General features: G+C 59.5%; 2 protein-coding genes across 2 annotated transcripts; both read left to right on the top strand.

Moving 5' to 3' along the window:
• The first annotated feature begins 2,899 nt into the window (after nucleotides 1-2,899).
• TEKT4 (tektin 4) lies at nucleotides 2,900-8,816 on the top strand. Its single transcript, XM_039885603.1, has 6 exons — nucleotides 2,900-3,487; nucleotides 5,379-5,449; nucleotides 5,838-5,981; nucleotides 6,650-6,872; nucleotides 7,566-7,720; nucleotides 8,522-8,816. Exons 1-6 carry the CDS (start codon nucleotides 2,954-2,956, stop codon nucleotides 8,736-8,738), a joined length of 1,344 nt encoding a protein of 447 aa, XP_039741537.1. The 5' UTR covers nucleotides 2,900-2,953; the 3' UTR covers nucleotides 8,739-8,816.
• A 4,653-nt stretch (nucleotides 8,817-13,469) lies between these two features.
• Nucleotides 13,470-14,977, top strand: LOC120620541 (complement C1q tumor necrosis factor-related protein 8-like). The gene is made up of 2 exons (XM_039885602.1): nucleotides 13,470-13,671; nucleotides 14,427-14,977. Exons 1-2 carry the CDS (start codon nucleotides 13,470-13,472, stop codon nucleotides 14,975-14,977), a joined length of 753 nt encoding a protein of 250 aa, XP_039741536.1.
• The last annotated feature ends 1,926 nt before the right edge of the window (nucleotides 14,978-16,903 follow it).

The raw sequence follows: 16,903 nt of genomic DNA, 5'->3' as shown, positions 1-16,903 counted from the left end.
AAGACGCCCCCTGGGAGCCCAGGATGAGGGCCTGAGCAGTCTCTGGCCAGTCCTTCAGGCCCTGGGCAGGTGCGCTCCCTACTAACCACAGAGATGCCCGTCACGAAGCTATGCTTCTAACCCCTACCGCTCCTGGGAAGCCCCAATGGCATCCCAAGTGACCTTGGCTCTGCCCTCTCAGTGTCTGGGTCCTGACTGGGGGGCTGGTAGACAGAGTGCCCTTCATGACCACCAGCTGCCTGGAAACCAACCACCGAGCTGCTAGGGGCCCAGCTGACCTGTATGACCCCAAGTCCATAAAAGAAATGCTAGGGTCAGAAGGTCCAGCCACAAGGCACAGAGGGCCCAAATTGGGGACCCAAGCTTGTCCCCTCCCTTCAAGGGACTTCGCAGAAATGGCAGGACCCACATCCTCTCTGCTACTCCCTGCTGGGGTCTGGGGCTGAGGCTGAGCTGAGGCCTGCATGCAAATCCTGCCTGCTGCCTCCCAGTTGTATGGTCTGTCTGTGACTCGGTCAGTAAGTGTCCCTCTGTGCAAAGGGAGAGTAACCACCTAGGGCCACATGAAAGTCGGTGCAGGAAGCCTGAGGGCACTGGTACAGGGCCAGCATGCAAGCTCTCAGGTCAGGTATCATTACTCCCCCAACAGCCCCAATTCATCTGCCTCTTCCTACCTCAGTTAAAATATCAGGGTGCTGGCTGGAGGCCCAGGCCCAGGCAGGCCCCCTGTATGCCTGGGTTCATGAGATGGGCTGACGACTCCAGAGGGAGGGACGACCAGTGGGCATCCCTCCAGAGCTGCCCTGGAAGGATAGAGCACTCCGTCCCTGGGAGTATGCAAACAGAGTCTGGAGGGGAGTGGTGGGAGCCTCAGGGCCTTCCTGACCCCACTGCCAGCTCCAAGCCACTGTCTGAATGCTGCTGGGGAGAGGGGTGCCAGGCAAGGACCTTGGCCCTGGGAACCTCTATGTGTCCCAAGACTCAATTTTCCTGTCACAAATGCAATTTGGAAACAAATAAATCCAATAAACAACAAACAAATAAATCCAATAAATCCAAACAAATAAATCCAATGTGCCCACTGCCCTTTATTCAGCCACTGTTCTGGCTGCACTGACGCCAACACAGGGCAGTATCTACCCCAACACATGGCCATAGACATGCTGCCCAAGAAGCAGAACTCACTGAGGCCTCTGCCATTGGCCTGACTGGGGATTCATGCCCAGAGACCCTAGGAGGTCTGGGGGGCTATGTAGGACAAGAAGGAGCCAAGGAGGCACTGGTCTCTCTCAACACTGGGCATCAGGCCAGCTGTGGCCACCGCGGCCCCACATAGTGGCTGGCATAACCCTGCTCCCCAGATAGGGAAACTGAGGCTTAGAAACTGCCACATAGCAGACAAGGGTAGGGCCAGATCCCAACCCAGGAGACTTCCTGGGCGTCTTCACCTCTTGAGTGCCTCCACCTTTGGACCGAGGGTAGACGAGGGGTCTGCCATTAGTGGATGGGTACCCAGCCCCCTGACAGGTCAAGACCTGCTGGTCCAGCCTCAGTATGAGCCAGCTCGTCTTGGAGCCCCCACCTTGGGGACCATGCCACAGGGTGAGTTAGAATGGGAACCCCACACAGGCAGGACACCCCTTGCCAGCCCAAGGTCATCCAAGGTCACCAAGCTCTGCTCCAGCTTGTGTGTTCCCAAGGGTTCCTGAGTTGGCTGGTCCCCAGGGGATGGACCCCAGGCAGCTTGCCTCTGCTCTGGCCATAGGGGAAAGAGTTTGTGTAAAAAGCAGGTTCTAAATAAGACGTGGATAGTGGTCCCACCCTGAGTGGGCCCTGTATATCTATTGCCCTCTGGGGAAACCAAGGCACAGAGAGATTCTAGGACATCCCTCAGGCCACATCAGCCCTGGGGATCACCTGACCGCCTGACCTCAAGGGCAGGCTCTGGCTCAGTCTGGGTTGGGGAAGATTCAGGCTGTCATCCCCAAGCCTATACTTATGAAGCACCTATTCTATACCAGGAGATATAAATGCCACCATCGCAGTGAGAGGTGCCAGTGCCGAGGGAAGAGGGCACTGTGGGGCCAAGGGCGTCAAGAGCTCAGGCTGGTGTGTCTGAATGGGTCCTGGGGCTCCCGTGGCTCTAGTGGAGGTGGGGCAGGGGCAGGATGATAGAGGGGCAAGGTGCTGGGAGCGATGGGTATCCTGCTAAGTGTGTGTGTGGGAGGGGGTGGGTGAAGGGGGAGATGTTCCTGTGGGAGGAGCTGGGGCTGGGGCCCATCCAGGCCAGAGTTTTAGCTGGCTGAGATGGGAGAACCGAGAAGCTGCTGCCTCAGCACCGCCACATTTCTTGGCCAGCTGCGCCCTCTGCTGCCCATGTGGGGCATCACTCTCTTGCTGGGGCTCCCCATCCAAGATGAGGAATGAGTAGAAAATGTGCCCCAGACCAGACAGTCATATTTCTTGCCCATCTCCCCTTCCCCCTGGGGGGCTCATTCATGAGCCCTGGGTGGCCTTGGGGACACCATTCCCAGGACAGGACCTGCCTCCTCCCATGTGGGGCAGATGTAGACATCTGACTCCAGACACCCATGGGAAGCTGAATTCAACTTCCCATCAAAGACACATCCACCCCAGCGTGCCCAGGGGGAAATCTCACTGGGGCAAGTAAGACAAGCAGGAGACGATAGGGCCTGGCCTCGGGCTTCCGGTCCCAGGTGCAATGCCTCCTCTAGCCAGACACAGCCCAGGATGGGTAGGGTTGAGGCCTGCCTGGCCCTTTAAGAAAGCCACTGAGGGAGGGGTTCCTGTTGCCCAGCAACAAGAGGGTTTGGCCTATACCTGTCACTAGGAGACCAGGAGACGTTCTGCTCTGGGGACAGAGTGGCCAGAGCTGCCCTGCTGACTGTGGCAAGTGCCCCACCCACCAACCTGTACCTGGGCTGGTGGCACCATGGCACAGACAGACGTGCTCCTGACCAAGCAGCCTGCCCCACAGACAATACCGGCATGCGAGCTGCCCCCCAAGCTGTACGATGTGGCCCGCAACACAGGTGCCTACACGTCCTCAGGCTTGGCCACCAGCGGTTTCCGCACGGCCAAGTACCTGGTGGATGAATGGTTCCAGAACTGCTACGCTCGCTACCACCAGGCCTTTGCTGACCGCGATCACTCGGAGCGGCAGCGCCATGAGAGCCGGCAGCTGGCCGCTGAGACAGAGGCACTGGCACAGAGAACCCAGGCGGACTCGACCCGGAAGGTGGGCGAGCGCCTACAGGACATGCACTGCTGGAAGTCAGAGCTGCAGCATGAGGTGGGCGAGCTGGGTGCTGAGACTGACCTGCTGCTGGCCCAGAAGCAGCGAATAGAACGTGCCCTGGATGCCACAGCCGTGCCCTTCTCCATCGCCAGTGACAACCTGCAGTGCCGAGAGCGCCGCCAGCACCCTGACCTCGTGCGTGACTACGTGGAGATGGAGCTGCTGAAGGTGTGGGCCCATTTGGCTCCCAGGGGCTGGCAGACCTGGGCCACCCTTAAGTTTCTGCAGGGAGCATGACCTACACAGGGGCCCGAGGGTAGACACAGCGTGACCCCATGACATGGGTTGGCAGAGGCTTTCGTGCCCATGTCCCTCTGCACACACAGGCAGAGAAGCTGGCTGTTTGTAGATCAAGGGCCAGAACTGAATCCTGGGTCCTAGATGCTGAGGCAGCCTCAGGCTGGTGGCAGGGTCACTCTATGGGGAGGCGCTGTCGCTGTACAGCATGCTGGGTTAAGGGCACCATAGCCTGGGGGCCGCATGTGGGCTCAAGCACATATGGGGGCTGGACCTAAACCTTGGGGCTTGTCCACTGGTTCCAACTGCATGTCTAGGGCCCCTGCACTGTCCACCCCACATTATGGTTCACATTGGGGGTGAAGCAGGGCACAGGCCATGACAGGATTTACAATTGGGATGTGTGTTGGAGATGTTTGCCTGAGGATGAGACAGTAAGAGGCCACTGAGGCAGGGAAAGGCCCAGCCAGTACACCCCACAAGCCCTAACACCCCTCCACACACACCCCAGGGATGGGGAGAAACCTGAGCTGAATCCCAGGGGCAGCGCTTGAGGTCTGGGGTATGTGCAGGGCCAGGAAGCCCTTCTTGGTTAGGTCCTGGTGGCACCTGCACTCACTGGGCAGTCCCTTGGTCACTTCAAGTTCTGGTACTCTCTGGGTAGCCCCTCAGGTCACCTGATCATGCAAATTAAGCCTGACCCTGAGCTCCCAGAGGCTGAGCCCACCATAGGAACTCCGCTGGAAACCTGTGGTGAAAATCCAGGCACAGGCCAGTAGTACGGGGTGGATAGGATGAGAATGGGGTGGAGGCCACATTCATCCCACAGGGAGCCTCCAATCCAAACCTGGAAGGACCTGTCCTGGGGTAGTCCCATAAAGATCAGGGGGGCTACTCAGTCTAGGCCCCTGATACTGGTAGTGCAGAGTTCCCAAACCTCTCAGAGCTTGGGAACCTCACCTATGAACAGGCTGCAGGCCATAGGCATGCATGAGAGATTTGGGAAAACAGGCAGCTCAGCCAGGGGCTCAAGGCATCCCCTGCACCCGTCTCCAAGATCAGGCCAGAAGCTTGAGTCTCTCACCTCTCCCTCCTGCCCACCCTTGGGGTGTAGCCCCTCTGCCCTGAGCCAAGACCCCTTGCCCAGAAGTGCATGGACTACTATTGTGCTGCACAGATGGAGACACAGACCAAGAGACAGACCTGGACACATGTATGTTTAGTGCCTGATTGGGGGTGAAAATTCAAATCAGGGGAAACGGTTATTTGTACACAGAAAACGAAGCTGTCGAGGTAGCACAAAGAAAGGTGGGGAACCCCCTGCGTTCTCTGTGGAAAAGGCCTCTCTGTGCCCACGGCCCCAAGGGGCAACCCCATTCAGAAGGCTGTTGGCCTGGCTGTCCAGGGGCCAGTGGGCAGGCTGGAGCCCTCAGTGCCCTGGACAGGCTACGGGGACAGCCTCCAGAAATCAGGGGGTGCTGGGTGCCGGACAAGTGAGAGCTGCCGCTGGATGACCCTCCTCTCAGAAGCCCAGTAAAAGCCCCCAGAGGAAAAGACCCCATGCACCACACTGAACAGAATGTTCAAAAGCCCAGAATAAACCCGATAAGGAGAAGGAGGGCTCATGCCTCATTTTCTAGGAAAGAGACCAAGGTAACAAGGCCCATCGCCCCCTAGCTAGGGGTCAAGTGCCAGCTGAGCCTCCAACATCTCCGGGTGTCTCCCCAAATCTCAGTTCCTTCTGGGTGTTTAAGGGGCTGACTGCGGGCCCACAGGAGCCCCACCATCAGAGTCTCACCAAGGATGGGGTCTTCTCCCCCAGGAGGCCGAGCTCATCCGGAACATTCAGGAGCTGCTGAAAAGGACTATCATGCAGGCCGTGTCCCAGATTCGGTGGGTTTCCAGGCCATGGGATGACCCGTGTACACACCACTCAACCTGGCTTTTGGCAGAAAGTCAGGGTGACCAGGCCCTGAGGCTCAGGGTTAGGGGGCTTGCCCTAGGTCATAGCAAGGAACATAAGCCAGAGTACCAGGTGGTAGTGGGAGGTAGCAGATTCCTGCATGGCCTGGGGGACCTGGGTGTCCACCACCGCGTGGGGGGGGGGGGGAGGGACAGCTGCTCCTGGACATTGCTGGCTTGGTGGGCCTGGACATCTGGGGCACCCAATGCTGGGCAGATGAAATATGCCTGCTGCTGGGGTTTGACCTGCCCAACACTCTGGCGGGCCCAGCTCCCCACCACCCTCTGTGCGAATGCAGGCCCTGTCCGCTGCCCCCAGGATGAACCGGGAGCACAAGGAGAGGTGTGAGATGGACTGGTCTGACAAGGTGGAGGCCTACAACATCGATGAGACCTGCGCCCGCTACCACAACCAGAGCACCGAGGTGCAGTTCCACCCGCACTCCACCAAGTTCGAGGAGAGGTGGGCCCCCCCCAGCCTCACCAAGGGATCCTGCCCGCAAACACACTGTCCCAGCACTCCCCCGTTCCCAGCCCTTGCCCTCACAGCTCCCTCTCCCCAGGTCCTGCTGGGGCTGCTGGTCTCTCTGCTGCGGGTCCTCTACAGCCCCACTGGCCTCTGAGGCCCTCACCACCGATGGCCCGCCCTCCTGCAGCTCTCTGCTCCTAGTGATGGGCAGCGATTAGGACCCCTGTCCAAGTGTCAGCCCCACACAGTTCACCAGAGCGGCGGGGGGCTGCACAGGGCGACAGGACCCAGGGATGGGGGATCCCCGCAAGCAGAGGGCAAGGGTACCAGACGCGGACGACTGACCTGCAGTTCCATACACGGCCGGTAGGGGCGCTAGGCCCTCGCCCATCGTAGCGCAGCCCTGGGCGGCGCAGGAGACACAGTGAAGCTCCAGGCGGCGCTGAAGGGCGCGGTGCAGAGCTGGGGTAATGGTCGCAGGAGATACCGGGGACGTAAGGGGCGCGGGGTCGCGAGGCGGCGCTGGAGCCTATAGGGGTGGTTGTTAGTGCTGGGGCGCCGAGGACACGAGGGTGCGGGGGCGCGGGGAAGGCCTGGTGGAAACAGGAGCCGTTGGCAGGTGCCCCCACCGACCGCGGTGCTGGCCCGCTGCCCACCCGCAGCGCCTCCACGCCCGAGTCGTGGGCCAAGTTCACACAGGAGAACCTGCACCGCGCAGAGCGGGAGCGCCTGGCCTCGGTCAACCTGAGGGGGCTCATTGACTGCATCCTGCGAGACACTGCCGAGGACCTGCGGCTGCAGTGTGACGCCGTGAACCTGGCCTTCGGGCGCCGCTGTGAGGAGCTGGAGGATGCACGTCACAAACTGGGGCATCACCTGCAGAAGGTGGGTTCGGGCTCACAGAAGCTTCGCCCAGGACACATCCAAGCACTCCCAGTCTGGTCTTGGGGTCTCGGAACCCATAACTAAAGAGAGACCAGGCCCCTGTGACCCCTCACTCCCCCTCCTGTCGCCACTATGCCCTGGTCACTACCTGGCCTTGCTCCTCCCCCTTTTCTTTTCTTCCTCTCTCATCCTGAAGGACCCCAAAGGCAGGGCCCCCACTTCTCCCTGGACCCTCATTTAGCCCGTGAAAATCCAGGTGACATTGGAAGTGGTCTACTGGCATTGCCACCCTGGTCTATTGCCACTGATCAGGGGGGCTGTCAGGTGTGAGCAAGAGGGAAGGTGGGAGGAGGTAGTTCAGGCCTGGCAGGGCTCTGACTCCCAGCTCTCAGGGTGGCCTTTGCTGCCTCCAAGTCTCGCCCGTTCTTGGCCAGGGTTGGGGGCTAGTGACCACCAGGACTGGAGGGCTTTCAGACCAGAGCTGCAGGACAACCGGCGTGCTGTTTCACCCCAGCCGCCTGGGTGCCTTTGGAAGGGCCAAGGTAGCCGCGCACGTCCTCCTTGCCTCCATGCTTCCTCCAGAGCCAGCAGACAGACTGCTCGCTGGACATAGGCCCAGGGCTCAGGGAGGAGGCCAGGTCCATCCTGGCAGCCTGCGTTTCCCGGGGCCCATGGGGACTGTCCTGTGTGCAGACGCTTCGTGAGATCACGGACCAGGAGCATAATGTGGCAGCGTTGAAGCAGGCCATCAAGGACAAGGAGGTGCCTCTGAAGGTAGCTCAGACTCGCCTGTATCAGCGCTCACACAGGCCCAACGTGGAGCTATGCCGAGATACCGCCCAGTTCAGGTACGAACCTGGGGTAGGCCAGGTGACTGCCCCCGCCAGGTGCTGGCCCTCCCCCCACCCAGGTGCTGTCCACCTGCCTCCAGGCCTCCTTCAGCCTCTGGGACCCCCATGAACAACCCCCACTATACACAGCATCCTGAAAATGTGTTGAGAAGACACCAGGACCTCATGCTGGTGCAGCTCACACAAGCAGGCATTTGCACTTCCCCATTCCCATCCGACATTGTTGGACAGGCTTTGGGGAGCACTGACTGTCAGGGCTTCAAGTGCCAAGGACAGTAGGGCACTTCCCACTTCAACTCATGCTGTACAGCCTTCCCCGTGAGGAATTTGGGGGTCTGAGTCCACCGGCATCATGAAGCTGTCTATACCTCTAATGTCGTGGTGGACTCATGTCCTGGGTTGAAGCCACTGGTGGGATCATGGTTTTTGTTTTTCTAACTTACTGAGTGCCCAGCTGCCGTTGTGAGCAGAACTAAGCCCACCTTGGCATTTCTCCTTCCCTGTCCCTTGATTCATTTGGGAAACTTGGGGCCTCACTCTATCCTGCTTTCAAATGCCAAGAGTAGATAGAACTGGGGAGCCCTTGGGCCTTGAGTGAAGCCCTGGCCCCAGCCCACTCCAGCTCTGTTGCTGGGCTTCCCTTTGGGAACTTTGGGGTCCATTTATGGCTGAGCATCTTGGCTGGGACCCCTCACCAGGATTCTCATCCTTTGAATCTCCAGCCTCACCCCTCCCAACCCAAAAGCTCAGTGTTCTCGTGACAACTCAGCTTACACCTCCCTCCCCCAAATCCCCCAGGCTGGTGAATGAGGTGGAAGAGCTGAACATGTCCCTTGCTGCACTGAAGGATAAGCTTCTAGAAGCAGAGCAGTCACTGCGCAACCTGGAAGACACACGCATGAGCCTGGAGAAGGACATCGCCGTCAAAACCAACAGCCTCTTCATTGACCGCCAGAAGTGCATGACCCACCGTGCCCGATACCCCACCATCCTCCAGCTGGCTGGCTACCAGTGACCAGGGCTAGCACCACAACGGGGCAGGCCTGCTGGCCTTGGCCAGACTCGGGCAGGGTCCTGTCCTCCAACCCTCAAATAAAGAGTCTGTTAGCTTTACACTTGTGGCATTGTGCTCAGGATGGAGTCTAGATGCCACTGCCTGGGCAAGTGGGCTTTGCCTATGGACCCTATTGTCTTAGCCCCTGGGAGGCGAGGGCTCAGAGCATTTGCAAGGGCAGTTCTTCCTGCTCAATGTGCTCCCAGTTACCACCAGGGGAGAGGGGTCAGTCAAGGATGGTAGAAGCCCCACCTCATGGCTCAAGCAGACCATTGGAGTTCCGGCCCCTCCCCCGCTCCAAGCCCCTCTCCCACACCCAAGGCACAGACGGGTTTCTCTGTCCACCTGGGTCACCTGCAGAATACTTTAGAAGAAGTATCACCTCCCGTCCTACAGAAGCCACACTAGTCATCATAGCCTCCGATCACCACAGTGATAACCTGCTTTTTTTCTTTCATGTGCCCTGGACACTGCCAAGGCGAGGCTGGCTGGCTGGCTCTCCTCTCATTAGTGGGAAGTGAACCTGGGGCAGAGGTGTCAGAACACACTGCTGGCCCGGCTGGCTCTCCCCTAAGGGACTTGGCCCGGGGGGCTGCGGGCATCCATGCAGCACCTCAACGCCCCTTCAGGGCACCAGCCCATGCCTGGGGATAGTGACCACCTGGGAAACCCATGGGACCTCTCTCTGCCACTCTCACTTGGCACAGGGTGGGCACCTTGGAGGGCAGGCCCTGAACTGGGGTGGAGGAGTCCAGGTTAGGGAGGGCCTCCACACCCAGACACCTTGGCCACCTTCACATGGGCAGTCTTCTCGTTAGCCCCCTCCCTAGCCAGTGTGAGTGAGTCAAATGTGTGGGTTGGTGGAGACCACAGAGCCCCTGCTGCTCACCTAATGCCATACCACCCTGCACCCTGTGCCCACGTCTCGGGCAGAAACGCAGTCCCCAGGGAGGACCAGGCACTTTTGTGGAGGGGCAGGTGGCAGTGAGGCCCCTCTCGCTATGCCCCCGTACCCCACCACAGATGAACTCCTGGCTGCTGTTTCTTCCCTACCAGCAGCTCATCTACAGGACTCCCAGGGACATGTCCATTAGGACTGGGAGATAATAACTCCTGCTGTGAGCACTCCTGCCACTCAGACCTCTATCATTGCCCCACAGCAGAGGCAGTGTTCCCATTGGTGCTAAGGGTCTCCTCATCCAGGCCCCCCAGAGAGTGGAAGCTGATAGGAGCTAAGTGAGAGGGGCTGTGCAAAGCTTATTATCTCTAAAGCTTGGTAATGGTACTAGGCAGGGAGGGCGGTGGGCATGGCCCTAGGGGACCGCCTGGCTGGGCTTCATTGTCTATAGTTCTCTGATGGCCACAGTTGTAGAGACCAATGACCAGACCCTGGAGCTGAGCGGTGACTCCAGGCCACACATCAAATACCCCGAGGCTCAAAGGAGCATTAGCTTCTCTGGCAGGCCCAGGATGGCCAGTTGCCATCAGCAGGGATTTGGTCCCTGCAAGGGTGGGTGGCTGACCCTGTGGGGCCACGAGGCTCAGCCATGCTCCCGTCGTCACGGAGATACCAGGCGGCATGTCCAAGCGATGGCTATTTCTGTCCAGGAGCCTCGTTCTCCTGCCACCTGCTGAGTCACCCTTGGTGTTTGCTGACCACCTCTGCTCAGAGCCCTGCCTTCCGGCCCACTCCAGCATCGTACCCCAGCTCAGTTCCCAGAGGCAACTTAAATGCAAGGCACATTTAACATACTGTTCCCTCCCCCAAGGGGATGCTCAGTGAATGCCCATCTCTTTTGGAGGGCTGCTCTGCCTGCTGGCAATAGGGAGTGGACAGCAGGAGGCACGGGGAGGGACACCAGGCCTGCAGCATGGTGAAGCCTACAGCGTGCCCCCTTGGCTGTGCTTCACCCATGTCCATCTAGCAGAGGGGATACTCCCAACATTCTGAGCCCATCGGTGCCCATTTACAGGTGGGAAATCAAGGCTCAGATGCAGAGAGTAGCAGAGCTCAGGTGTCTGTCTGCCTTTTCCTGGGAGCCCCAGAAGCAATAATGGGATGGCAGAGAGGAGCCCCTGGCCTTCCCTGGGTCCACCAGCTCAGCTAGGATGTGGTGGTGAGAGGCAGGGGCCCAGGCTGCTCACCACCCTGAATGTCGCCTGCCAAGCTGCCCACTGTCTCAGAGCCAAATCACAAGGCACGGGGGCTGCAGGGGCCGCAGGACAGTGAGTCAGGGCTCAGGATCTCGGGTCTTTTCACATGCCCTCTGTCTGTGCCACTCGCCAACCAGGGGCGAAGACAGCTATCCCCTAAGGGTGCTGCTGGGCCTGCTGGAGTGTGAGCTGTCATCTCTGGGGGGTAGGGCCAGTCTGGGAACTGGCTCCAGCTGGCATAGCCCCTGCCCACAGTCTTTACCAGCTCCATTCACCCTTAGCCTGGCACAAGAAGCCCCTCGCCACAGGCAGGGCCACCTCAGTCTTCTCTCCTTATCCTATCCTATCCCTCTCTGGTTATCAGTGAGGAGAGCTGGTGTGGGGGAGCTAGGGGGAGAACCAGACCTGTGGCTGGGCCTGGAATAGCAGAAATGGGTGAGCCAGCACCAGCTGCCCACAGCCTGCCTGTTCCCCAGGCCATGGCTGATGCCTCCCCCACAAGTGGCCTGGCTTGGTGTGTGTGGGTATGTTTCCCAGAAATTGCATGTTCCCAGGTCCAGAGGCAAAGGTGCCAAGTTCTTCCCCTAGGCCCAGTGCCCAGCTTTCCAGACCCAGAACAGGGATGAAGACAGACCCTGGTGTGGGCTCAGCTTTAGGCTCACAGTGGGCAAAGCCCCTGCCTGCTACTGCCTGGGAGGGGGGCCCTATGAGTCATTCCCGCTGGTGGGCATAATGGGGACACAACCCTTATCCACTGGAAGGCTGAAATGATGTCAAGAGGCCCCCCAACAGGGTATTACAGCAAGCTTCTTCCTCTGCTGGGCACCATGACCTGAGAGGTCACAGGGGAAGAGGGAGCAGACACCACGGGCCTGGCCAGACGCTGCTCTCCCGGGTTTCGTCCACCAGCCCCAGTCCTCACTTCCCAGTCAGAAACAGGAGGTGTCACAGTTACCAGGTGGGCCGGTCACAGGCACGGTGGCCATGGTCTGCCCCCCTCCCCCTGCCACTTTGGCCTCCAGCCCCTGACCAGTCTCCTCCCAGCCTCCCCAATTCCCCATCCAAGTCACTGTACCCCAGATGGAGGAGGCCCATGGCACCATCCCACAACTCACCAGTCCCAGAAGTTCCAGGTCCCCAGGGTCATACCACGGCATAGGTCTGGCAGAAGAACTCTGGAGCCTACACGGCAAGGTTATGCAGACCCTTTGGTGGTGGTGAGTGAAGGGCAGGCTGGCTGTGGAGGGCAGGCTGGAAGTGGACAGCAGGGCCCTGTGATCCTCCTGCCGGGAGCTCTGAAGCTGGCCTGAGGCCTGTTGGTCTTGGATGGCCCAGAGGAAGCCGTGGGCGCCTGGGGCAGGCATGAAAGGGCTCTTTCACAGGCTGCTGGGGCAGTGATGCTGGAGACGTCCAGACAGGCAGCAGCGCTCGACGGTGAAATGGTAACAGGGATCGGGGTGTGGGGGGGTGGTCTTCATAGCCCCCCTGAGCAGGCTGGGCTTGCAGGGGTCTGTGCTATCCTTAGACCCCAGCAGGAGGGAGGCTTCAGCCCAGACTGTCTTCTGGGCATGCAGGGCTCACCCAGGAGCCCCCAGCAGCTTCTGGTTGAACCAGGAAGTGGTGCTCCCACCTAGAATAGATAGGCCAAGTATCATGCAGGGTATTTTGGGGGAGGGGGTGTGGAGGCAGGAGGCCCAGGACTAGCGAGGGTTGAAGATCATCCTTTCCGCATCGGGGTGGGAGGGGTTCACATGGGTAGCCTCTTAAGTTGCTCTCCCTCCTTCTCCTGGGATCTCAGTTCTCCTGGTGTCCGCCCTCTGCCCGGCTAAGCAGCAGGCAGAAACTGTCTCACGAAGGCCCCACCCAACCTGGGATCCAGGCCCAGCCTTATGGGGCGAGGCACTACTCTTCAAAGCTGCCCCTCCCCAAGGGTTCTGCCTGGCCACAGGAGGGCGGGGGACTTAGAGGGTTGATTCAGAGTCCCCTTGGCCATGGCAGCTACCCCTGCATCTGCCAGGTGTGGGGTCCCCAGCCATGAGGGCTTTAGGGTCCAAGAATCCCTGACTATAGGCAGTTAGGGTGCCTGCTACAGCCCAGAGCTAAAACCCCAGGATGGGTAGGAGCCCACAGAAGGAACAGCCCCTGAAAAGAAGCCTAGATGGGGCGGGGCTGCCTCAGCCACTCTTGCTGGAGGCTCTGGGAGGGCAGGTGTGAATTGTCTCCTGTGCGGCCCATTGGATTAGTGGTTGAGGAGGATTCCGAGGGCACATCCAGGTTCAGGGATGGAGATCCTTCGTCAGGGGCAGGGGCTGAACATCACAGAGGGGTGTACCAGGCACTCTGTCTGGTTCCGGATGAGGCTCTGGCCCTGCCCACTACAGCACCTCAAAGGACCCAGCTGTGTATTCCACACGGTCCCATCTTCCGTCTCCCCAGACAAAGGGGCAGAGCTGCCTGCTGTGAAGTCTGGAGCTCAGAAGGGCATCTCCTGCTCAGACGTCCTCCCCTCCTCTTCCCATCTTCTAGGCTCTGGCCCAGATGGCAGCCTCTGCCCTCCTGCTTCTCTTGGTGCTGCCTGCAGGAACCTGGCCCAGCCTGGGGCTGCCGCGGCGGCAATGCGTGCACTGCTGCCACCCAGCCTGGCCCCCGGCTGCCCCTGGTTCATACGCCCCTGAAAATGATGGGGAGTGGGTGCAGCTGCCCCGCATTCGGCCCACCATCGACATCTCAATCCTCAAAGGTGAGTGTCATGGAGAGGTGTGGTCCCACCTTGTCCCCTGTCCCCACAGGGACACCCCATAGGGACATCCACACTGAGGGGAATAGGGAAGAGGGAACAGGAGAGCAAGTCAAAGCCCCGAGGCCTTGAGTTAGTCGGAATAGCTCTGGGAAGGTACATGGGGCCTGGATGGGACACTCAGAGTTGTGACTCTTTGCCCCTGACAGCTTTGTCAAGGCCGTCTGCCCCCCAGCCACCCTCTCAAGCAGGAAGCAAAGTGGCCTGGAGACGGGGCAGTGAAGAGAGCAGGACTTGAGACTCCCTTTAATCCTGCTCACCTGCTCTGCAGTGACCCTCCCAGGCCCAGCTCCCACAGAAAGTAGGGAAGGGAAGCCTGGGTACCCCTTGGGAGAAGACAAGAGAGGATGAGTTCAAGAAGGCCTCACCCTGGGGGACTGGACAGCAGCCTCATGAAGGTTGGATTTGGGTACCAACTTCCTGGGCCCCTCGTCCTTCAAAGCCCAGTTCGGACCTTTCCTTTGGCAACTGCCTGGACCCCAGTCATTCCCACTGTCCTGCTGGTCCCCACATGACAATCTGCACAGGCCCCAGAACAACTTTGGGTTGTGGTTCATTGCCCTGTGTGAGGGGTGGGTTAGCACCTGCCTTACAGACAAAGAAACTGAGGTTTGGGGAGGTGAGGTCACTTGCAAGGCCACATGGCCAGCAAGTGGATCCCAAGCCTTGACCAGAGGCTTCTGCTTGCTCCCCTGCAGGTGAGAAGGGAGAGGCAGGGGTCAGAGGTCGCTCTGGTAGGAGCGGAAAGGAGGGCCCACCAGGCTTCCGGGGCCTCCAGGGCCGCAAGGGCCAGAAGGGACAGGTGGGGCCACCAGGTGCTCCATGCCATCGTGCCTACGCTGCATTCTCTGTGGGCAGGCGTGAGGGGCTGCACAGCGCTGATGCCTTTCAGGCCGTGCCCTTCGACACGGAGTTGGTGAACCTGGATAGCGCCTTCGACCTGGCCTCTGGCCACTTCTTCTGTGCTGTGCCCGGTGTGTACTTCCTGAGCCTCACCGTGCATACCTGGAATTACAAGGAGACCTACCTGCACATCATGTGCAACAAGCAGGCCACAGCCGTGCTGTATGCACAGCCCAGTGAGCGCAGCGTCATGCAGACTCAGAGCCTGCTACTGCCGCTGGCTGCTGGTGACACTGTCTGGGTGCGCATGTTCCAGCGTGACCGCGATAATGCCATTTATGGAGAACGTGGGGACCTCTACATCACCTTCAGTGGCCACCTGGTCAAGCCAACCACCGAGCTCTAACTGCTGCAGAGAAGCCCCCACGTCACGCCCAACCCTTCATTGGCACTCACTCCCCGGACACCCCCAGCCCAAACTTACCCTCACAGCTGAGGATGGATGCCAGCAGTGCTTGAGTACTGACAATATGTAGTGATTGAGCACTGACTTGTGTGCAGATGCTGAGCTGAGTGCCAGAGGTGTGGCAGGAACGAGACGGACTCGGAGCCTGCCCTGGAGGGGACTGGCACAGACCGAATGTTCACACAAGAAATTTGGGATGAAGACCATAGGCATGGGCATGCTGGCAGGGGCAGCGGGGGGAGGCGGAGCACCTCTGCGCGTGATGGAGTTTTCCTCCTGGTTGAGCGATTATCCTGCTAATAAAGGGCTGTAGAGTTATTTGCAAAGCACCTACTGGGTGTTGGGCTGGATACAGGGGAGGCCAGGGGTCAAATGCAGATGCCGTCCCTCTCAGAGCTGATTCTAGCAGAAAATTTGCTAAATTCCAGGGGTACAAATGGGGTGGGGATGAGAGTCATGTCCTGGGATGGACACACAGTCCAGTTCTGATGGGCTGATTTTCCGGGGCTCTTGGTGTCCTCTCATCTGTCTGGAATGGGCTGGGTGGTGGAGGAATACTATATCTTAATGTGCATCAGAGCCCAGGGGAGCCCCACACCCCCATTGTGTCACCTCACACTTAGATGTGGCTGAAATTGGGGCCTGGCAGTGACGGAGAAGTCAGTGGGCCATACCCAGTCCTGCAGGCAAGGGCGTAAGTGGAGCTTGGCCACGCTCACTCCACAAGAGGCCTCGATCCGCCCCATGGGTTGGAGCCATCAGGCTGCCCTACCCTAAAGTCCACTCTGAGTCTCTTCCTTTCTTGCCGCATGTCTTCCAGCCACTCCAGAAGCTTCTGCCTAGTCCCTCTGGCCCCATCACTGCCACCTCTTCCCTGGGTCCTCCTCTAGCATCTGCTTCCATGGCTGCTCTCTCCTGAGCAAGGATTCTGGGGCAATGAGGCATCCGGGCCCTGGCAGGAGCAGAGTCTGGAATCACTAGAGCCTGGCAAGCTGGCTGAGGTCCTGAGCCACGTGAAGCTGCAGGCTGGCCAGCTGAGCAAAAGATGTAGGAGGCCTCATAGAGGGAGAGGCCATAGGCCACCAACTTGGGCTTGAGAGGTGGTAGTTAGTGGCTGCTGGCAGCCCCAGGCCCCTCTCTCCTGAGGAGCAGGCTGCCCACCAGGGGCCTCATGGGTGCTAGACAGGCATAAGCCTCCTTCAGTCCTCATTCACCTTTGGGGCCCAGGGCCCACAGAGCACTCAGACCTGGCTGGTCCTCCTCTCCTTCCGCCCCTCCCACCGGAACCCCAGCCCATCGTTAGATGAGCTCCACATTTGCCTGACTCTGGGGCTGAGGATCCTTCCTCAGACAGTCAGCTGATGGGGGTGGTGGAAAGGGGATGGAAACCTCCTCATCCATTTCACCCCCTCATCCTTGTGCTGGGGGAGGGGACGAATCAGGAATGCGAAGGCTGGACAAGACCCCACTATGGTACATGGCAGGCAGCAGCAGGACTCTGGCGGGGAGGAGGGGGGAGTGTTGTTATGGCCAAGGACTCGGGATAGGATGTCCTGGGCTGGAAAAGCCACATACAGGATACACCAGATACAGGAGTGGGGCTGGGAGGGGCCCCAGGACACTGAGTTGGGTGGAGCCTCAAGCTGAACTTTGGCCCTTTGGCCTGTGTCTTTTTATAGCTGGGAGAGCCAGACATGCCCCGGGTGCTTGGCAACCTGCAGATGCATCAAGTGCAAGTGCTAAAAGGGGCCGAGGTGGTAGAGAGGGTTCTGCAGTAGAGACAAAGATGACTGAACAGAAATGGGGGTCTGTGGGGTGATTGGAAGGACCCCAGCCACCCTCTGTCTCCCCAGGTCCTGGACTCCC

The sequence above is a fragment of the Pteropus medius genome, unplaced genomic scaffold, assembly GCF_902729225.1.
Source record: "Pteropus medius unplaced genomic scaffold, Ma_sr-lr_union100, whole genome shotgun sequence".
Classification (NCBI taxonomy): Eukaryota; Metazoa; Chordata; class Mammalia; order Chiroptera; family Pteropodidae; genus Pteropus; species Pteropus medius.
The sequence above is the reverse complement of the archived record's forward strand: the minus strand, read 5'-3'. Positions and strand labels throughout refer to the sequence as shown.

Excerpts from the sequence above, each read along its gene's own strand:
- LOC120620541 (XM_039885602.1), top strand. The coding sequence starts at position 13,470 with ATGGCAGCCTCTGCCCTCCTGCTTCTCTTGGTGCTGCCTGCAGGAACC. Across the intron at positions 13,672-14,426 it reads CGACATCTCAATCCTCAAAG|GTGAGAAGGGAGAGGCAGGG; the intron begins GTGAGTGTCATG and ends GCTCCCCTGCAG.
- TEKT4 (XM_039885603.1), top strand. The coding sequence starts at position 2,954 with ATGGCACAGACAGACGTGCTCCTGACCAAGCAGCCTGCCCCACAGACA. Across the intron at positions 5,450-5,837 it reads CAGGCCGTGTCCCAGATTCG|GATGAACCGGGAGCACAAGG; the intron begins GTGGGTTTCCAG and ends CGCTGCCCCCAG. Across the intron at positions 7,721-8,521 it reads CGAGATACCGCCCAGTTCAG|GCTGGTGAATGAGGTGGAAG; the intron begins GTACGAACCTGG and ends CAAATCCCCCAG.